Source organism: Nerophis lumbriciformis, linkage group LG38, assembly GCF_033978685.3.
Source record: "Nerophis lumbriciformis linkage group LG38, RoL_Nlum_v2.1, whole genome shotgun sequence".
Taxonomy (NCBI): domain Eukaryota; kingdom Metazoa; phylum Chordata; class Actinopteri; order Syngnathiformes; family Syngnathidae; genus Nerophis; species Nerophis lumbriciformis.
The window spans coordinates 10,845,467-10,868,923 of NC_084585.2; the positions used below are offsets into that span (position 1 = coordinate 10,845,467).

Consider the following 23,457-nt stretch of genomic DNA (forward strand, 5'->3'; position numbering starts at 1 on the left):
TATGAGCAACATAAGACGTGCAGACTGTGGCCAAGTTCAATGTCTTATAATTATGATCAAATGACAGCAGTCATTAAATTCTTGTTTTTCATGAGCTCTGCACTAGTATGTCTGGGTGGGGGTGCTGCTTTGGAGATAACGTGTACCCCCTTGAGAGATTACATTTAGTTCCCCTTAAAACCTTCACATGTTGCACAATGAGATGTGTGTTGCAGCACAAACATGGTATAAAATGTACTGTCTGCCTGTAAAATACATTAAAACAGTTTTTATTAGCATTTCTCTAATCTAGTAACATCATTTTAATGATCAATGTCAATAAATACAATTCTAAATAAATGACAGTAGAATAAGCACACATCTGATTGGGGAGTGTGGGTGTACAGTTTCACCATAGTAAGAGTTACAAGCATTTCACTTTCTTAACTCTGCTGCACTGTACTGCATGTCAAGATTAATGGCTACAATGAGCACGTTTTGCATTGCACAGCTTTTCCAAGTGGGGCGTCGAAGCATGATACTGCATGTTACTGACGAAGCATGTTCCCCGCGGGGTCCCACGCGCCCATCCCTGGCATGGCACCGCGCCCCACCATACAAGAATAACCGGTCAAATGAGTGTGTTCGTTGGCGCGAGTAAGAGAGAGAGCGGCTGCTGTCGATATGACAGATGTCAGAGAGTTGGTTTTGGTGTGATTTGTCTAGCAGAATATGACCAGTTTTTCTAGAAAGTATTTTTTTGCTACCGTATTTTTCGGACTATAAGTCGCAACCTTGTGGACAGCCTTCAAGCTGACATCCAAATTAGGGATGTCCCGATCCAATATTTGGATCGGATCGGCTGTCGATATTTGCCAAAAATTGCGTATCGGCAAGGCATGGGAAAATGCCGATCCAGATCCAGTTTAAAAAAAAAATCCGGTCCGTGTTTTCCAACGCACCGATTTAAATAATACATTCCACTTTTCTGCTGCTCCGTAATTTCCGTTCCGCATTTTCCAGCACACCTTCAACACATCCACAGGTCTGTGGATTCTCACGCAGTTGCTTTTAGCTGCTGGCATTACACGACAGGCTCTTCTCACTCTTTTCTGTGTCTCCCTCTCACAGACAGCAAGCGCACCTTCTTACACACGTCACATACTGTCACGTCATATGTCACATACTGTCACGTCATACGTCACATACTGTCACGTCATACGTCACATACGTATACGCCCTCCCCGAGCAGAGAGGTAGCAGCATGGCTAACGTTAGCTGTGATGCTAGCGCAGCCGTGCGAGCAACGCTCCCTCTAAGGTGCTCGCCTGTGCAATTGCGCACTGTTTAAGCGTCCTCTGCGCATAGCAAATCTATGCCACGCACAAAATCAAATAAAAAAATAAGCGCATAACAATTTTCGACACACGGACACGACAGAGAAAACAGTTTTCGTCATCATTGTTCAAATATTGTGACGTCTGTCGAGACGCTTATCTCCATTCGGTGCCACACGTCCACACCATCAAAATGCAGAGGCAAAAATTTCCACATCAACACCGTATGAAAAAATTTGTGATTTTTTTAGTTGTGATTTCCTTCTCTGCATGAAAGTTTAAAAGTAGCATATATTAATGCAGTATGAAGAAGAATGTTTTAATGTAGACATGCAAGCCTTGAAAGAAAATTTTGAAAATCAAGACTACATTTCCTGCAAATGGATGCATTTCTACCCTATATTTTAACTTTAGATTTATTCTCATATCAAACTCTTTTGGCTGTCTTTTTGACACTTACATCCGGCGCCCCCCTCCACACCCTGGATTATAAATAATGTAAATAATTCAATGTGATTATCTTGTGTGATGACTGTATTATGATGATAGTATATATCTGATAGTATATATCTGTATCATGGACCCCGACTTAAACAAGTTGAAAAACTTATTGGGGTGTTACCATTTAGTGGACGGCGTGGCGCAGTGGAAAAGTGGCCGTGCGCGACCCGAGGGTCCCTGGTTCAATCCCCACCTAGTACCAACCTCGTCATGTCCGTTGTGTCCTGAGCAAGACACTTCACCCTTGCTCCTGATGGGTGCTGGTTAGCGCCTTGCATGGCAGCTCCCTCCATCAGTGTGTGAATGTGTGTGTGAATGGGTAAATGTGGAAGTAGTGTCAAAGCGCTTTGAGTACCTTGAAGGTAGAAAAGCGCTATACAAGTACAACCCATTTATCATTTATTTATTAATTGTACGGAATATGTACCTACTACCTATGCAACCTACTAATAAAAGTCTCAAACAATCAATCAAAACACATAGAATCATCATACTGCTGTGATTATATGCATCAAGTGTTCAGTCAAGGCTAAGGCAAAATATCGAGATATATATCGTGTATCGCAATATGGCCTTAAAATATCGCAATATTAAAAAAAGGCCATATCGCCCAGCCCTAGTTTCAATGATGCCATTTCTGTTTGTCATGTATCATTTTGTCTATTTTCTGTTTTTCCTTGAATAAACAGGTCAGTTTCTTGTTACCAACCATTGTGTATTATTCAAACTCCCCTAATTCAGCTGGCTAGTTGTTATCAAGAGTACTAAAACCCTTTTCAACATGATTCTGACAACTAAGTAGGCTAAATAACTTTAAACTTTAATACATGCTCGGATAGGCCAGTATCGGTCAGTATCGGTATCGGTCAGTATCGGAATCGGAAGTGCAAAAACCTGGATCGGGACATTCCTAATCCAAATGCAGAGGTGGGTAGTAACGCGCTACATTTACTCCGTTACATCTACTTGAGTAACTTTTGGGATAAATTGTACTTCTAAGAGTAGTTTTAATGCAACATACTTTTACTTTTACTTGAGTATATTTATAGAGAAGAAACGCTACTTTTACTCCGCTACTTTTATCTACATTCAGCTCGCTACTCGCTACTATTTTTTATCGATCTATTAATGCACGCTTTGTTTGTTTTGGTCTGTCAGACAGACCTTCATAGTGCCTGCGTTTCAACAAATACAGTCACTGGTGACGTTCACTCCGTTCCACCAATCAGATGCAGTCACTGGTGACGTTGGACCAATCAAACAGAGCCAGGCGGTCACATGACCTGACTTAAACAAGTTGAAAAACTTATTGGGGTGTTACCATTTAGTGGTCAATTGTACGGAATATGTACTGTACTGTGCAATCTACTAATAAAAGTTTCAATCAATCAATCAAAAGTGTGAAGGAAAAAAGACCCTTTTATTTCAACCGTACATCCCGTCAAAAGCCTAAAGACTGACTGCACAGTTCCTGTCTTCACAATAAAAGTGCCGCTCCATCGCGCCTGCGCTTTCAAAACAAGAGTCTCCGAAAGCCAGCGCAAACAAGCTAGCAAGCTACGGAGTTTGCCGCCAATGTATTTCTTGTAAAGTGTATAAAAACGAATATGGAAGCTGGACAAATAAGATGCCAAAAATCAACCACTTTCATGTGGTATTAGACAGAAAGGAGGAACTTTTTTCTCCTCCATTTGAAAACGTGGACGCTATCAGAACTACTGTCTGATTACAATCAATGCAAGTCATCAGAATCATGTAATACACCAACTTATATTCTTGTCTTCATGAAAGAAAGGAATCTATATGTGTTAAACACGCATGTATATTCATTAAAACACCTTTAACATGTAAACAAAAACGGCAAAATAAATAAATATAAATTATATACTGTATATATATATATATATATATATATATAAATGTGTGTATATATATATATATATATATATATATATATATATATATATATATATGTGTGTATATATATATATATATATGATATGTGTGTGTATGTTACTCGATCAGTTACTCAGTACTTGAGTAGTTTTTTCACAACATACTTTTTACTTTTACTCAAGTAAATATTTGGGTGACTACTCCTTACTTTTACTTGAGTAATAAATCTCTAAAGTAACAGTACTCTTACTTGAGTACAATTTCTGGCTACTCTACCCACCTCTGTCCAAATGCGTGAACCTTATGATTTGACATTGTTTACCACAAGTATCCAACATTGTAACAACAGAGCCGATCTGGTTCTATTTATTTTTAAATTCAGCAGAGCTCTTTGAGGAAAACCTGAGGGAGTTTGAGCAGCACCAGAAAAGACAAATACCTCATTCTCTTCATCGCAATCTTTAGAAATGTGCTCATATTTACTGTATTTTTTTTTTTTGTCGTGCAGTCCCGACAACATGGGCCTTTTGGATCCGGCGACAAGCGATGGCCGAGTCATTTTCTTCCTACCTTGGGAGAAGATGACCATCGCTGGAACCACGGACACACCCACCGATGTGACAGCCCACCCTATCCCTGGGGAGAATGACATCAACTTCATTCTGAACGAGGTCCGCAACTATCTCAGCCCCGATGTGGAAGGTACAGGTGTCCGCTGGGTCATTTGTAGAACAGTGCAACACATTATTTTAAATCTAAAGTTTGTATTTTACAGTGAGACGAGGTGACGTGTTGGCGGCGTGGAGTGGCATTCGTCCACTGGTGACAGACCCCAACTCCAAAGACACTCAATCCATCTGCCGTAACCACATAGTGAGCCTCAGTAGCAGCGGGATGGTCACAATTGCAGGTCAACTAGTCTCTGTACACCGGAATGTTGTGCGCTGACTTGCGCTGTCTTGATAAAGCAACACTATTTTGTGTAGGTGGTAAATGGACCACCTACAGATCCATGGCTGAGGAGACTTTGGATGCTGCCATTAAAGCGCATACCCTCCCAGCTGAGACCTGCAAGACTGTAGGTCTGAGATTGGAGGGCGCCAACGGCTGGACGCCGACACTTTACATACGACTGGTGCAAGACTACGGCTTGGAGCAGGAAGTAAGAGACATTTTGTTTGTTCGGAAGTTGACCTTGGATCAGGACATCCAAACTCAAGGGCCGCATACAAAAAAAATGGAAGCACTTTGGGGAGCATTTTATTGAGACTAAAGTCAAAATAGCACAATTAAAAAATCAACCAATCAAAGTTCATTTATATAGCCCTAAATCACGAGTGTCTCAAAGGGCCGCACAAGCCACAACGACATCCTCGGCTCAGATCCCACATCAGGGCAAGAAAAAACTCAACCCAATGAGAAACCTTGGAGAGGGGCGACCGGTGCAATGGACGTCGAGTGGATCTAAATCCTACACATTCTTTTCTTTTCTTTCTTTCTTTAGTTTATTTCGAACATGAACACACTTACATCATAATACATCACACAATTTCATATCATTTCATTTTACATCATGCCCGAAAAGGAGTAGGAAGAAGCAAAGCTTATTTAATCCTACCCCTTTCCCACTTCAAGCGTTTACAAATATATAGAATCATTTACTGACCTTTTTATATAATAAAATAACATTTATGAATTAGTATACAACAGTTTTGTAATATGTAATTAATTAATTAATTCAGTCATTATTAACATACTGAGATGAAGAATATCTTATTTTCAATAAGGTTGAAAGTATTTCTCATAATTCTTCTTTGTTGTACTCTGTAAGCACTATTATTTTGAACAACCTCTTAAACTGGATCATGTCAGTACAATTTTTAACTTTTTTACTTAATCCATTCCATAATTTAATTCCACATACTGATATGCTAAAAGTTCTAAGTGTTGTACGTGCATATAAATGTTTTAAATTATTTTTTCCTCTAAGGTTATATTTCTCCTCTTTAGTTGAGAAGAATTGTTGTGCATTCTTTGGTAGCAGGTTATAGTTTGCTTTGTACATCATTTTAGCTGTTTGCAATTTTACCAAATCACCTAACTTTAATATTTCTGACTTAATAAATAAAGGGTTTGTGTGTTCTCTATATCCAACATTATGTATTATTCTAACTGATCTTTTTTGTAACACGGTTAGCGAATGTAGCGCACATTTGTAGTTATTTCCCCATATTTATGCACAATAACTCAGATATTTATTAGTAGAGATGTCTGATAATGGCTTTTTTGCTGATATCCGATATTGTCCAACTCTTAATTACCGATTCCAATATCAACCGATACCGATATATACAGTCGTGGAATTAACACATTATTATGCCTAATTTTGTTGTGATGCCCCAACTGGATGCATTAAACAATGCAACAAGGTTTTCCAAAATAAATCTACTCAAGTTATGGAAAAAAATGCCAACATGGCACTGCCATATTTATTATTGAAGTCACAAAGTGCATTCTTTTTTTTAAACATGCCTCAAAACAGCGGCTTGGAATTTGGGACATGCTCTCCCTGAGAGAGCATGAGGAGGTTGAGGCGGGCGGGGTTTAGGAGTAGCGGGGGGTGTATATTGTAGTGTCCCGGAAGAGTTAGTGCTGCAAGGGGTTCTGGGTATTTGTTCTGTTGTGCTTACGGATGTTCTCCCGAAATGTGTTTGGTGTGGGTTCACAGTGTGGCGCATATTTGTAACAGTGTTAAAATTGTTTATACGGCCACCCTCAGTGTGACCTGTATGGCTGTTGACCAAGCATGCCTTGCATTCGCTTGTGTGTGTGAAAAGCCGTAGATATTATGTGACTGGGCCGGCACGCAAAGGCAGTGCCTTTAAGGTTTAATGGCGCTCTGTACTTCTCCCTACGTCCGTGTACGCAGCGGCGCTTTAAATAGTCATAAATGTTACTTTTTGAAACCGATACCGATAATTTTTAAACAGATACCGATAATTTCCGAGATTACATTTTAAAGCATTTATCGGCGGATAATATCGGCAGTCCGATATTATCGGACATCTCTAGTTAGGATCACACTCTTGTGGTTATTTTGGGGCTTTTTCCATCAGGGAAGTGAGTCAATCGCAGGACTTGTTGGCTTAGTTGACCAAACTCTACCATTTATCCAAGCTTGGGACGAGGATTAGACAATCCCCAATTAGAACCTCTGCACAAAAAGGAATAGTTATTACCACTTAAATTAGTACCTCAAAAATAGAATACAAATATACCGAAAATTCTGGACTATAAGACGCTATTTTTTTTTACCTACGCTTTGGACCCAATGACAAACACATTTCGGGAGAACATCCGTAAACACCATAAACACAACAGAACAAATACCCAGAACCCCTTGCAGCACTAACTCTTCCGGGACGCTACAATATACACCCCCCCCCGCTACCCCGAACTCTGCCTCCCCAACCCCGCCCACCTCAACCTCCTCATGCGCTCTCAGGGAGAGCATGTCCCAAATTCCAAGCTGCTGTTTTGAGGCATGTTAAAAAAAATAATGCACTTTGTGACTTCAATAATAAATATGGCAATGCCATGTTGGCACTTTTTTCCATAACTTGAGTTGATTTATTTTGGAAAACCTTGTTACATTGTTTAATGCAGGGGTGCTCACACTTTTTCTGCAGGCGAGCTACTTTTCAATTGATCAAGTCGTGGGGATCTACCTCATTCATATATATAATTTATATTTACTTCTTTATGAAATATATGTTTTTGTTAACAAGTTAAAGGTGTTTAATGATAATGCAAGCATGTTTAACACATATAGTTAATATTGTTAATACATTAAAGGTGTTTAATGACAATACAAGTATGTTTAATACATATAGTTAATATTGTTAACAAGTTAAAGGTGTTTAAAGATAATGCAAGTATGTTTAACACATATAGTTAATATTGTTAACAAGTTAAAGGTGTTTAAAGATAATGCAAGTATGTCTAACACATATAGTAAATATTGTTAACAACTTAAAGGTGTTTAAAGATAAAACAAGCATGTTTAACACATATAGTTAATATTGTTAACAACTTAAAGGTGGTTAAAGATAATACAAGCATGTTTAACACATATAGTTAATATTGTTAACAACTTAAAGGTGGTTAAAGATAATACAAGCATGTTTAACACATATAGTTAATATTGTTAACAACTTAAAGGTGGTTAAAGATAATACAAGCATGTTTAACACATGTAGTTAATATTGTTAACAAGTTAAAGGTGGTTAAAGATAATACAAGCATGTTTAACACATATAGATTCCTTTCTTTCATGAAGACAAGAATATAAGTTGGTGTATTACCTGATTGTGATGACTTGCATTGATAGGAATCAGACAGTGGTGATGATAACGTCCGCATTTTCGAATGGAGGAGAAAAAAAGTCCTCCTTTCTGTCCAATACCACATGAAAGTGGTTGGTTTTTGGCATCTTATTTGTCCAGCTTCCGTACTCCTTTGTATACACTTTACAAGAAATACATTGTCGGCAAACTACGTAGCTTGCTAGCTTGTGCACGCCAGCTTTCTGAGACTCTTATTTTGGTAGCGCAGGCAGGATGAAGCAGAGCTTTTATTGTGCAACTGTGCAGTCGGTCTTTGGAGTTTTGACGACAGGTACGGCGCCAGAGTCTGTTGAAATAAAGTGTTTCTCGCCTTCCAGTCGGTAATTTTAATGAGCTGGCAGCAGCCAGCGTCATCTCAGAAGACCCTCGGGTGCCGTGAATGTCAATCAAGTGACGAAAGTGACGTCATAGTGAATATTTATGATCGCTCATTTTTAGGACTATTTTTTTAATGCCTGGCTGGTGATCGACTGACAGACCCTCTGAGATCGACCGGTAGATCGCGATCGACGTAATGAGCACCCCTGGTTTAATGCATCCAGTGGGGCATCACAACAGAATTAGGCATAATAATGTGTTAATTCCACGACTGTATATATTGGTATTGGTTGATATCGGTATCGATCAGTAAGAGTTGGACAATATCGGATATCGACAAAAAAGCCATTATCGGACATCTCTAATCCTAACATCTAATCCTGCGTAACGTTTAGATGTTCCAGACACATCCTTATGTCAAGAGGTGTATAATCAGCCACGTGTCGACACTTCCAATGCTTCCACCTGAAGCGTCAGTTCTGACATTAACAATGTTGACATTTCCGTTCCACAAAAGCTTTGCAACATGCGGCGCTTGTGCAATTCATCAATGGCATTAAGTCCACAGGATTCATTGATTCACATCAAACACATGCAATAATTAGCCAGTAGCTTCCCATTAAATTCAATAGAACATGGTTTCAGGAGGAAAAAAGTGCTCCTCCAGTCTACTTACTCCTCATTAAAGACGTTTGCGGTCGGTGCCAAATATTTTTAAAAGGTCGTTGTTGATATTTGGACAGTGTTTGACCTTTCGCATGATGGGCAAGCCAACGATCTGAATAGTAAAAAGCTCTCCGGTCTTCTGTAAACACGTGACAACTCATTGACAACGCCGTGGAAAATAAATCCATCATTTAGGAGCTACCTAGGCACAATTACTCTCCCAAAATCTCAGTTAAATGCACTGCAAAAACTGAAATCTAAGTAAGATTAAATATCTCAAATAAGGGTGATATTTGCTTATTTTCTGTCTGATAAGATCATTCTTCTCACTAAGCAGATTTTATGTTAGAGTATTTTACTTGTTCTAAGGCAGTGGTTCTTAACCTGGGTTCGATCGAACCCAAGGGGTGAGTCGGCCTTAGGGGTTCGGCGGAGCCTCCGCCGCGGAGGTCAGGACATACCCGACTCATCGTGTAAATAAAAACTTCTCCCTATCGCATACTTGCCAACCTTGAGACCTCTGATTTCGGGAGGTGGGGGTTGGGGGCGTGGTCGGGGTGGGGCGGGGCGTGGTTGGGGGTGTGGTTAAGAGGGGAGGAGTATATTGACAGCTGGAATTCACCAAGTCAAGTATTTCATACATATATATATATATATATATATATATATATATATATATATGTATATATATGTATATATGTATATATAGATATCTAAATCCTGAAAATATGCAAACAAAACTGTGTTTAGATAATTGATACTTCAAACTTGCATAAATAAATATTAAGGAATATAACATAAGTTCGCTTCTGAGAGTTTCAAAATGTAATGAATAAAATGCTAAAGTTGTTGATAAACAAGCAATTGTTTTAATAATTAAATATGGTCATTTTAAATGAATTATTATGATAATTTAAAATCAATTATTTCAAATATGTTTATTTTAATGTATAATTCTATGGCTGGATGTAATAAGGAGTCAGGAAAAAATACAAATAAAAATACAATTAATTTTGATGTTTTTAGCAAAATATAGTAAACATGTATTTAAAAAAAAAAAAATTAAATTAATGAATATATTTATTTTTAGGTAAGATAAACATAATAACACAATTTATCTCTAGTCTGGATGATTTAGTTCTTGTCACCCTGTTGTCCTCCCGTCATGAAAAAAGGCTGTCCTCACTCAGGTCCGCATGGAGCTGGAGGGGGCGTGGCTTCCAGCTCCGGCTGAAAATCGGGAGATTTTCGGGAGAATATTTGTCCCGGGAGGTTTTCGGGAGAGGCGCTGAATTTCGGGAGTCTCCCGGAAAATTCGGGAGGGTTGGCAAGTATGCCCTATCGGCGTATTATGCATACCCCCAAACAATGTTCCCTCTAACTCAGTGGCCTAGTGGTTAGAGTGTCCGCCCTGAGATGGGTAGGTTGTGAGTTCAAACCCCGGCCGAGTCATACCAAAGACTATAAAAATGGGAGTTATTACCTCCCTGCTTGGCACTCAGCATCAAGGGTTGGAATTGGGGGTTGAATCACCAAAAATTATTCCTGGGCGCGGCACCACTGCCCACTGCTCCCCTCACCTCCCAGGGGGTGAACAAGGGTGATGGGTCAAATGCATAGGACAAATTTCACCACACCTAGCGTGTGACAATCATTGGTACTTTAACTTAGATGTGCACACTGTGGCCACACCAGCAGCACACCTGTCCCAAACCTGATTAAATACCAAGTTAATGACGCCAAAAGGGACAAGCGGTAGAAAATGGATGGATGGATGGATGTTTTATTATTATAATCAAATGACAGCAGTCATTTCCATGAGATTATTTTCTAAAATAAGTGTTTTGGCCCACTTACAATGACAGTAACACAACATATTGTTTTTCATGAGCTGTGTACTAGTATTGTATGTCTGGGTGGGGGTCCTGCTTTGGAAATAATTTGTACCCCTTTCCGATATCGCATTTAGTTCCCACTAAAACATTCCCATTTTGCACAATGAGATGTAAACATGGGATCATGTGTACATTCCTGTAACGTTCTGTTTGTAAAATATATCTTTATTAGTATTTATTTAATATAATAACATCATTTCATGATTAATATTTATAAATTAAGATTAAATTAAGAAAAAAACATTTTATTTTTCACTAAAGAAGGGTTCGGTGAAAGCGCATATGAAACTGGTGGGCTTCAGTATCTCCAACAAGGTTAAGAACCACTGTTCTAAGGGTTTTGGTCCTAAATTATCTCAGTAAGCTTGTTGCTGAGATTTGATGACCTATATTGAGTAAAACATGCTTGAAACTATTTTGGTCAAAATGTCCAAAACACACCAAGCAATGGTGCACAGGAAGGCGGGGAAGAAGAGGGGAAAAGGCGGCCAAAATGGTCAAAAGTCCCAATTTTGTCCAAAATACCTCCCCGGGTTCCAGTCCCACGAGCCCCGCCGCCGACCGCACAAGTCCCGGGATGCAAAAAATGTCCCAGCAAAGTCCCATGGGAAGTGGGGGAGAAAAGTGAGAAAAGTCTGCAAAAGTCCCCAAAAATGTTCAAAATACCTACCCAGGTTCCAGTCCCACATGGAGTGCCACAAGTTTTAGACTTGTGGCACTCGAACTCGGGTGTGAGTTTTGAACATTTTACCGACTTTTCTCACTTTTCTCCCTGCCTTCCCGTGGGACTTTGCTGGGCGCGTTTTGGACATTTTGGGCATCCCGACCAGTGGTGGGACTTGTGGGACTCGAACCTGGGTAGGTATTTTGAACATTTTTGGGGACTTTTGCCGACTTTTCTCACTTTTCTCCCCCACTTCCCGTGGGACTTTGCTGGGTGTGTTATGGACATTTTGGGCATCCCAGGACTTGCGCGGACATACATAAGATTTTATGTTATAGTGGTTTACTTGTTTTAAGGGTTTTGGTCCAAAATGATCTCAGTAAGATATTACAGCTTGTCGCTGAGATTTTATGACCTATATTGAGTAAAACATGCTTGGAACTAGAATATCAACCGTTGCAAAGCTGTGTCATCAACACTCACAAGTATAAAACTACTTTTTTAAAGTAATAATTTCTCATTTCAAGCATGGAAAAAAAAAAATCATGACTTTGACACAATTGTTTCTCATATTAAAACAGATGGCAGCCAAATGCTGTCGTATTTTCAGTGAAACAATAGAAAATACGTACTCGTATAGTAGTACAGTTGATATTAATGAGAACTGTATTTTTCGGAGAATAAGTCGCTCCGGAGTATAAGTCGCGCCTGCCGAAAATGCATAATAAAGAAGGAAAAAAACATATAAGTCGCACTAGAGTATAAGTCACATTTTTTGGGGAAATGTATTTGATAAAAGCCAACACCGACAATAGACATTTGAAAGGCAATTTAAAATAAATAAAGAATAGTGAACAACAGGCTGAATAAGTGTACGTTATATGAGGCATAAATAACCAACTGGTATGTTAACGTAACATATTATGGTAAGAGTCATTCAAATAACTATAACATATAGAACATGCTATACGTTTACCAAACAATCTGTCACTCCTAATCGCTAAATCCCATGAAATCTTATACGTCTAGTCTCTTACGTGAATGAGATAAATAATATTATTTGATATTTTACGCTAATGTGTTAATAATTTCACACATAAGTCGCTCCCGAGTATAAGTCGCACCCCCGGCCAAACTATGAAAAAAAACTGCGACTTATAGTCCGAAAAATACGGAATATACTTATATTAGGGTGTTTTTGGGTTCATTGAGGTTAGCTAATTTTACTTGTTGAGGAAAGTCTTGACAAGACACATTTTCTTGTTCTATTGGCAGATCATTTTGCTTAGTTCAAATAAAATACCCCTCATTTTTGTATTTTTGTTCTTGTTTTTGAACACTGACTTTTTGCAGGGTGAACAAACATGTATTTTTGTCAGGTTGCCCAGCATCTGGCCTCTACGTACGGAGGGAAGGCATACGACGTTGCCAAGATGGCGCTGGTCACAGGGCAAAGATGGCCGATCGTCGGAAAAAGACTTGTGTCCGAGTTTCCTTACATTGAGGCTGAAGTAAATACGACGATCATTCTTAACAGAATACTTCCACCGCTCAGAAATCACTCTGACTTTGAATGAACCACCCCTTGCAGGTTCTGTATGCCATCAGGGAGTACGCCTGCACCGCCATCGATGTCATTGCTCGGCGAACACGTTTGGGCTTCCTGAATGTACAAGCAGCCGACGAGGCCCTCCCACGCATCGTGCAGATCATGGCCAAGGAGTTGGGCTGGGGCCAGGAGCGTAAGACGGTAGAACAATTATATTATTCTCTCTCAGACAACCATAGGGAGCCAACTCTGGAGCTGAATTAGAGCAAGTTTTGTACTTGATAAACTACATTTTGAAACCGAAAAATCTAGTTTTGAAAAATACATCAGTGTATTAAAAATCAAACTATTTTTTTTAAATTATGATTTACTCTGGTAATTATTTTGAATACATTCATTATTTTCAATTTTCACAAAAGAGGAGAAAGATAACCTTAGAGGAAAATCTAATTCAAAACATTTGTATGCACGTAAAGGGGAACATTATCACAATTTCAGAAGGGTTAAAACCATTAAAAATCAGTTCCCAGTGGCTTATTTTATTTTTCGAAGTTGTTTTCAAAATTTTACCCATCACGCAATATCCCTAAAAAAAGCTTCAAAGTGCCTGATTTTAACCATCGTTATATACACCCGTCCATTTTCCTGTGACGTCACATAGTGATGCCAATACAAACAAACATGGCGGATAGAACAGCAAGATATAGCGACATTAGCTCGGATTCAGACTCGGATTTCAGCGGCTTAAGCGATTCAACAGATTACGCATGTATTGAAACGGATGGTTGTAGCGTGGAGGCAGGTAGCGAAAACAAAATTGAAGAAGAAACTGAAGCTATTGAGCCATATCGGTTTGAACCGTATGCAAGCGAAACCGACGAAAACGACACGACAGCCAGCGACACGGGAGAAAGCGAGGACGAATTCGGCGATCGCCTTCTAACCAACGATTGGTATGTGTTTGTTTGGCATTAAAGGAAACTAACAACTATGAACTAGGTTTACAGCATATGAAATACATTTGGCAACAACATGCACTTTGAGAGTGCAGACAGCCCAGTTTTCATCAATTAATATATTCTGTAGACATACCCTCATCCGCTCTCTTTTCCTGAAAGCTGATCTGTCCAGTTTTGGAGTTGATGTCAGCATCGGTGGCATAAGGGACGGTGTTAGCCAAGACATCCAGGGAGTTTAGCTCGCTCGTCTGCGGGAACAAACTGCCGCCATTGCTTGCCGTGCTACCGAGGTCCTTTGTCCCTGAATTGCTCACACACTCCGGCAGATTCAATGGGGGTCTGGCGGCAGATTTCTTTGACTTTATCGTTGGAAATGCATCTGCTTTGAGTGTCGCAGGATATCCACACATTCTTGCCATCTCTGTCGTAGCATAGCTTTCGTCGGTAAAGTGTGCGGAACAAACGTCCAATTTCTTGCCACTTTCGCATCTTTGGGCCACTGGTGCAACTTGAATCCGTCCCTGTTCGTGTTGTTACACCCTCCGACAACACACCGACGAGGCATGATGTCTCCAAGGTACGGAAAACAGTCGAAAAAACGGAAAATAGCAGAGCTGATTTGACTTGGTCTTTGAGAAAATGGCGAATTGCTTCCCAATGTCGCTCCGAGAGGGAATATTAGAAAGGCGTTTAATCCGCCAAAATTCACCCATTTAGAGTTCGGAAATCGGTTAAAAAAATATATGGTCTTTTTTCTGCAACATCAAGGTATATATTGACGCTTACATAGGTCTGGTGATAATGTTCCCCTTTAAGTTGGTCGATATCAGCACTTCAGTCATCAACAATTGCATCATCAGAGAAATGGACATTGAAACAGTGTAGGTCTGACTTGGTAGGATATGTACAGCGAGCGGTGAACATAGTGAGTTCAGAAAGCATAAGAACAAGTATATACATTTGATTATTTACAATCCGGGGAGGGTGTTAGTTTAGGGTTGAATTTGCCTGGAGGTGTTCTTTTAGTGCGGTTTTGAAGGAGGATAGAGATGCACTTTCTTTTATACCTGTTAGAAGTGCATTCCATATTGATGTGGCATAGAAGGAGAATGAGTTAAGACCTTTGTTAGATCGGAATCTGGGTTTGATGTGGTTTGTGCAGCTCCCCCTGGTGTTGTGGATATGGCGGTCATTTACATTAAGGAAGTAGTTTGACATGTACTTCGGTATCAGGGAGGTGTAGCAAATTTTATAGACTAGGCTCAGTGCAAGTTGTTTTACTCTGTCCTCCACCCTGAGCCAGCCCACTTTGGAGAAGTGGGTAGGAGTGAGGTGTGATCATGGGTGGAGGTCTAGAAGTAATCTGACTAGCTTGTTCTGGGATGTTTGGAGTCTAGATTTGAGGGTTTTGTAGGTGCTAGGGTACCAGGAGGTGCATGCATAATCGAAAAAGGGTTGAACGAGAGTTCCCGCTAGAATCTTCACGGTGCTTTTGTTGACCAGAGAGGAGATTCTATAGAGAAATCTCATTCGTTGATTGACCTTTCTGATTACCTTGGTTGCCATTTTATCACAGGAAAGATTGGCCTCTAGAATGGAACCTAGGTAGGTGACCTCATCTTTCCTGGTGATAACAATGTCACCCACTTTTATAGTGAAGTCATTGACTTTCTTAAGGTTGATGTGGGACCCAAGTAGGATGGATTCCATTTTACCCAAGTGTATGGATAGCTTGTTTGTCAGCGAGCCAGGTGCAAGTTCTACAGAGTTCAGCACTGAGGATTTTCTCCACCTGTGACTTGTCCTTGCCGGATACCAGCAGGGCCGAGTCATCCGCAAACAGGAACAATTCACAGTCGCATGCTGATGACATGTCGTTTATGTATATTAAGAACAGTAAAGGCCCCAATATACTGCCTTGGGGGACTCCACAGCTTACTGAAAGGAGGGACACACGATGTTGTTCACCTCTACCACCTGTTCCCTCCCCTCCAAGTAAGATTGCATCCAGCTCGATGAGGTTTTGTCAAATCCGATTGCTGTGAGCTTATCCAACAGCATAGTGTGGTCAACGGTGTCAAAGGCCTTCTGAAGGTCCAGCAGGACCATGCCGCAGTATTTGCCCGCGTCCACCTCATGTTTGATGTGGTCGCTCAGATAGAGAAGGCATGTGTCAGTGGAGTGGTTAGTGCTGAAGCCGAATTGGAATTCGTACATGAGTTTTTTAGTAGCAATGTAACTATCGACCTGTTCATAAACTATTTTTTCCATTACTTTCGAAATGGAACTGAGAATAGAAATAGGTCGGTAGTTACCAGGTTCTAATTTGCTTCCTTTTTTAGAAAGGGGAGTTACTCTTGCTATCTTGAAATATTTTGGTCCTTGGCCTTGTTCAATTGGGAGGTTTATTATGTGTGTGATGATTGGGGCAATGGTGGTGGCAGAGGCCCTACGATAAATTCGAGCCAAATATCCGAATGTAAAAAAAAATATTTAAAACTAATAAAGAAAGATATGAAACCAAAAAAAGGGGGAAAGAAAATAACATTTTGATCTGAAAAAAAGTTTCAATATCAAAACATATGAACGTAAAAGTGGACAATTAAAGGCCTACTGAAACCCACTACTACACCGACCACGCAGTCTGATAGTTTATATATCAATGATGAAATCTTAACATTGCAACACATGCCAATACCGGGTTAGCTTACTAAAGTGCAATTTTAAATTTGTCGCGAAATATCCTGCTGAAAACGTCTCGGTATGATGACGCCTGCGCATGACGTCACAGATTGTAGAGGACATTTTGGGACAGCATGGTGGCCAGCTATTAAGTCGTCTGTTTTCATCGCAAAATTGCACAGTATTCTGGACATCTGTGTTGGTGAATCTTTTGCAATTTGTTCAACGAACAATGGAGACAGCAAAGAAGAAAGCTATAGGTGGGAAGCGGTGTATTGCGGCAGGTGTTGTGCCGGATAACGCACCCCCGCCGTAGAATGCACCCCCTGACTGTTGTGCCGGATAACACAGCCGGTGTTTCATTGTTTACATTCCCGAAAGATGACAGTCAAGCTTTACCATTGGCCTGTAGAGAACTGGGACAACAGAGACTCTTACCAGGAGGACTTTGAGTTGGATACGCAGACACGGTACCGTGAGTACGCAGGCAGCTGCGGCTTCCAATTATTTGATCGCTTGCCCGTACGTGCGTGCCGCTATGTGCATGTCACGTACGTAACTTTGGGGACTTTGGGGAAATATATGTGCTGTATGAACTTTGGGGAGGTGAACGGTACTTTGGGCTGTGGGATTGAGTGTGTTGTGCAGGTGTTTGAGTTGTATTGGCGGGTTATATGGACGGGAGGGGGGAGGTGTTTGTTATGCGGGATTAATTTGTGGCATATTAAATATAAGCCTGGTTGTGTTGTGGCTAATAGAGTACCGTATTTTCCGCACCATAAGGCGCCCTGGGTTATAAGCCGCGCCTTCAATGAACGGCATATTTCAAAACTTTGTCCACCTATAAGCCGCCCCGTGTTGTAAGCCGCATCTAACTGCGCTAAAGGAATGTCAAAAAAACAGTCAGATAGGTCAGTCAAACTTTAATAATATATTAAAAACCAGCGTGATGTGGGCGCGCACGGAGTCGTATATCAACATGGACGGAGCTGCGTGAAAAAAGCCACCCGGCCTCTTCGCGTAAACTTACCTTAACCACTCGCTCATCTTTTCTTCATCCATCCCTTCGAGTTAGCTTTTATGATGACGCCGGCTGGAAAGGTCTCTTTTGGCAAGGTCTTCCTTTTGAATATCACCATGGGTGGAAGTTTCTGGCCATTAGCATGGCAAGCTAGAACCACAGTGAAGGATGACTTCTCATTCCCTGTGGTGCGAATATTCACCGTACGTGCTCCCGTTGTATCCACAGTGCGGTTCACAGGAATATCAAAAGTCAGTGGAACCTCGTCCATGTTGATAATGTTCTCTGGCCGGATCTTTTTTTCAGCTATCTTGTTTTTACAATATGCACGGAAAGTAGCCAGCTTTTCTTGAAAGTCTTTAGGCAGTTGCTGTGAAATAGTAATCCGTGTGCGGATGGAGAGATTGCGTCTTTTCATGAACCGGATCCCGGTCGCTTAGTAGGAGCCATTTTGTGGTCTTTACAGATGTAAACACACAAAGGAAATGAAACGTAATATCCGCGCGCTTCTTCTTCTTCTACGCGGGCGGGTGGTTGCTTACAGTAGAAGAAGAAGCGCTTCCTCTTCTATGGGGGCGGGTGCTTACCTTGGCGGTTGCTTGCGTAGAAGAAGAAGCACTTCCTCTTCTACGGGGAAAAAAGATGGCGGCTGTTTACCGTAGTTGCGAGACCGAAACTTTATGAAAATGAATCTTAATATTAATCCATATATAAAGCGCACCGGGTTATAAGGCGCACTGTCAGCTTTTGAGAAAATTTGTGGTTTTTAGGTGCGCCTTATAGTGCGGAAAATACGGTATATATATGTCTTGTGTTTATTTACTGTTTTAGTCATTCCCAGCTGAATATCAGGTCCCACCCTCCTCTCACAGCATCTTCCCTATCTGAATCGCTCCCACTGCCCTCTAGTCCTTCACTCTCACTTTCCTCATCCACAAATCTTTCATCCTCGCTCAAATTAATGGGGAAATCGTCGCTTTCTCGGTCCGAATCGCTCTCGCTGCTGGTGGCCATGATTGTAAACAATGTGCAGATTTGAGGAGCTCCACAACCTGTGACGTCACGCGCATATCGTCTGCTACTTCCGGTACAGGCAAGGCTTTTTTATCAGCGACCAAAAGTTGCGAACTTTATCGTCAATGTTCTCTACTAAATCCTTTCAGCAAAAATATGGCAATATCGCAAAATGATCAAGTATGACACATAGAATGGACCTGCTATCCCCGTTTAAATAAGAAAATCGCATTTCAGTCGGCCTTTAAAGTGTATGTGTGTGTGAACTGAGCCTTTATTGTTAACCAAAGGAGAAAAGCTGTGTGCACTTCATCAGTGCGACAAAAAGTTATAATAGTGACTTTTTCATCAGGCCGAGCTTGAAGCAGCTAAGAAGTTCTTGTACCACGAGATGGGCTACCGGTCTCGCTCTGAGCAGCTGACCAAAACATCCGAGATGAATCTGGACAACCAGGAAGTAGCAAGGTGAAATCAAACTGGCCAAAGTTCTGCCATAAAAAAAGTGGCACTGATTCAACCTCATGTGATTGGCAGGTACAAGAAACGCTTCCACAAGTTTGACAAAGAAAGCAAAGGATTCATCACCACCGTCGACGTCCAGCAAGTCTTGGATGTGAGTTCTCACTTCCCTTACGGTCACTTCTTTTTCCACCGGTTGATCCGTCCCAACCTTCCCTTTCCAGAGCATCAACGTCCACATCGATGAGAACGCGCTCCATGATATTCTTAACGAGGTAGACGTCAACAAGAATGGACAGATTGAAATTGGCGAATTCTTGCAGGTACGTATAACTGGTGATTGGATGTACATATAGGGGTTAATACGTGTTTTTAGCCTAAACCCTGTAAGACCCAAATATAGAAAACACCTTTCAGATATTGTTGTAGGAGGCATTTGATGCAGAAATTGAAGCGTTAAAATAAAAAAAATGTTTATGTATGTTTTTAGAGAAATGTTGTAATATTGCAACATTGGGCTGTGATGGGAGCAGAATTTTTGTATTTGTACTCACGTTGTCTGAACAACTAAGGGTTCATTTGCAGGGTTGATTGCTTACTTAGCCCCATAACGGTATATACCAGGGGTCGGCAACCCGCGGCTGTAGAGCCGCATGCGGCTCTTTAGCGCCGCCCTAGTGGCTCTCTGGAGCTTTTTCAAAAATGTATGAAAAATGGAAAAAGATGAGGGGGAAAAAATGTATTTTTTGTTTTAATATGGTTCCTGTGGGAGGACAAACATGACACAAACCTCCCTAATTGTTACTGTTATTGTTTATACTAAACATGCTTCACTGATTCGAGTATTTGGCAAGCGCCGTTTTGTCGTACTAATTTTGGCGGTCCTTGAACTCACCGTAGTTTGTTTACATGTATAACTTTCTAGGACGTGTTTTATGCCACTTCTTTTTCTGTCTCATTTTGTCCACCAAACTTTTAAGGTTGTGCTTGAAAGGTGAGTTTTGTTGATGTTATTGACTTGTGTGGAGTGCTAATCAGACATATTTGGTCACTGCATGACTGCAAGCTAATCGATGCTAACATGCTATTTAGGCTAGCTATATGTGCATATTGCATCATTATGCCTCATTTGTAGCTATATTTGAGGTCATTTAGTTTCCTTTAAGTCCTCTCAATTCAATTTATATCTCATGACACACTATCTGTATGTAATATGGCTTTTATTTTTTTGCGGCTCCAGACAGATTTGTTTTTGTATTTTTGGTTCAATATGGCTCTTTCAACATTTTGGGTTGCCGACCCCTGGTATATACTATTAATAATAATCACACATTAGTTATATTTTTATGAAGTCATTTATTACAAATATAAAAAATATGAAACAAGATATAACTCTTAAAAAAACGCTTTTTCCCCCTTTTTTTCTTTTCATGACATTGTTCATGAAGACTTTCATTGGTGGTGAAAGTCCTAAAAACAGTCCCTTGTCGTCTGTAAAACGTCTGTAGAATGTATTCTATTCATGTATAGAGAAAATACTTCAGCCAGTGATGTAGTGGAGGGAATACAACCTGTTTGATCCCACTGCAACAAGCCAGCTATTTGACTACCACATTCACCCAGTGTTGTATAATTGCAACAATTATATAACAAGCTCTAAATGAAATTTGATGCATCTGTTCCACAATAACTACATATGTACATGCTCTAGACCAGGGGTCACCAACGCGGTGCCCACGGGCACCAGGTCGCTCATAAAGACCAGATGAGTAACCCGCTGGCCTTTTCTAAAAAATAGCTCAAATAGCAGCACTTACCAGTGAGCTGCCTCTATTTTTTTTACATTTTATTTATGTACTAGCAAGCTGGTCTCGCTTTGCTCAACATTTTTAATTCTAAGAGAGACAAAACTCAAATAGAATTTGAAAATCCAAGAAAATATTTTAAAGACTTGGTCTTCACTTGTTTAAATAAATTCATTCATTTTTTTTACTTTGCTTTCTTATAACTTTCAGAAAGACAATTTTAGAGAAAAAATACAACCTTAAAAATGATTTTAGGATTTTTAAACACATATACCTTTTAAATTCCTTCCTCTTCTTTCCTGACAATTTAAATCAATGTTCAAGTACATTTTTTTTTTATTGTAAAGAATAATAAATACAATTTAATTTAATTCTTCATTTTAGCTTCTGTTTTTTCGACGAAGAATATTTGTGAAATATTTCTTCAAACTTACTATGATTAAAATTCAAAAAAAATATTCTGGCAAATCTAGAAAATCTGTAGAATCAAATTTAAATCTTATTTCAAAGTCTTTTGAATTTCTTTTAAAATTTGTGTTCTGGAAAATCTAGAAGAAATAATGATTTGTCTTAGAAATATAGTCCAGTTCAAAGTGTGACATGATTTATTTAAAAAATTACTTTTGTATTTTACATGAGTTATTATTTGTACAAACATGGTGCAAAGTAATTCATGATTTGTTAAAAAAAATGTTAGTGGCTAGCTAGTTAAAATGGGATATTGTGATTTCACAAGACTGTCTTAGAAGTGATCATTTGAAAATGTTCAATTAGAAAAATGTGCACTTAGAGAAAATATAAAAATAAAGTGTTGCATATTGATATTTATCTGTTTCTATATATATTTATTGTGAGAAATCATTAAGATGATCAGTGTTTCCACAAAGATAAATATCATTAATTATTAATAATAACATAGAGTTAAAGGTAAATTGAGCAAATTGGCTATTTCTGGCAATTTATTTAAGTGTGTATCAAACTGGTAGCCCTTCGCATTAATCAGTACCCAAGAAGTAGCTCTTGGTTTCAAAAAGGTTGGTGACCCCTGATCTAGACATTGTAATAACAACCCAAAACAATATAAAATACATTTTAATTACTTGAATCTGATGAATCCAGTCCAATGAAACAAATAGATGTTGTTCGAAGTAAACCTTGAGAGGTTGTGTGAGTTCATGGCCAGAAGGCGTGACTTATAAACAAATGTACGATCCAATAGCCTTGTGAGACTGAACAATAGGACCCAATGACTATGTAAATGTGGTAAAAAAATATATATATATGACAGATTGTTTTTTAGGATGGTTAAAGGTAACGTTGTAATTTTACAACCAGGGGTGTTACAGGGTTAAAGGTTGCTATGCCATGTTCATCTTTGCTTCAGAGAAAAAAGAAAAAAAAGTAGAAAAGGTGGTTGTCCACCTGAGACAGTAGGTGTGAACTCACGTCAACCAGATGACGTTAATTAGGAAGGTGAAAGTGTGACTTGTATAATGAGGGCCGAGGCGCGAGCCTCTCTGACTATTGCTAAATTACTTTCTCACTTGGTGGCAAATTGAGAAGAGTCATTACAAGGGAGCATGATACAGTTTCCTCTTCATTAGCGGGAGAAAGCAAACTATATATCTGGTCAGACTCTCCGGGAAGCAACACATGTTTTCCTTTTTGCGAAAATTTGTATTTTCTTGTTTAAATAATGTCGCTAAATATCAATGTTTGTCTTTGCTTGTGTGTCCGACCGGTTCTTGGCTGATGTAGAGACTACAATCAGGTAGTGTATGCAAAGTACTGGTGGACAGTAATAAACAGAGGAATATAACCCCTTTTTAACTACTCGGGTGGACCAGGAGAGGAAAAACTCACCAGACTTCTACAAGGTGATAAAGCTGCACTAGGCTGGATGTGAGCAATAAAAGTGTTTCATAAAAAATCAACATAGTGTGCCTGAATACAAAGGGAGGCCAACTGACTTGAGTGGTTTGGCTGAAACAGGCAACAGTACCGTATTTTTCGGACTATAAGTCGCAGTTTTTTTCATAGTTTGGCCGGGGGTGCGACCATACTTGCCAACCCTCCCGGATTTTCCGGGAGACTCCCGAAATTCAGCGCCTCTCCCGAAAACCTCCCGGGACAAATTTTCTCCCGAAATTCAGGCGGACTCAGGTCCATGAGGACCTGAGTCCGCTAACCCACAATATAACCAGCATACCTGCCCAATCACGTTATAACTGTAGAATGATGGAGGGCGAGTTCTTGGTTTCTTATGTGGGTTTATTGTTAGGCAGTTTCATTAACGTCCTCCCAGT

The 23,457-nt window shown here is 39.9% G+C and overlaps 1 protein-coding gene across 2 annotated transcripts in view; it reads left to right on the forward strand.

Annotated features, from left to right (window-relative positions):
* Nucleotides 1-23,457, forward strand: part of gpd2 (glycerol-3-phosphate dehydrogenase 2 (mitochondrial)) — a 68,629-nt gene that overhangs the window by 30,318 nt on the left and 14,854 nt on the right. Inside the window, exons 9-17 of one of the 2 annotated variants that reach the window (XM_061932352.1) lie at nt 4,222-4,415; nt 4,489-4,623; nt 4,700-4,875; nt 13,042-13,173; nt 13,254-13,412; nt 19,240-19,352; nt 19,422-19,500; nt 19,571-19,669; nt 22,910-22,922. In XM_061932352.1, coding sequence (XP_061788336.1) covers nt 4,222-4,415; nt 4,489-4,623; nt 4,700-4,875; nt 13,042-13,173; nt 13,254-13,412; nt 19,240-19,352; nt 19,422-19,500; nt 19,571-19,669; nt 22,910-22,922 — 1,100 coding nt within the window. The remainder of the gene's footprint in view (nt 1-4,221; nt 4,416-4,488; nt 4,624-4,699; nt 4,876-13,041; nt 13,174-13,253; nt 13,413-19,239; nt 19,353-19,421; nt 19,501-19,570; nt 19,670-22,909; nt 22,923-23,457) is intronic. The other variant, XM_061932351.1, reaches the window with a different exon arrangement.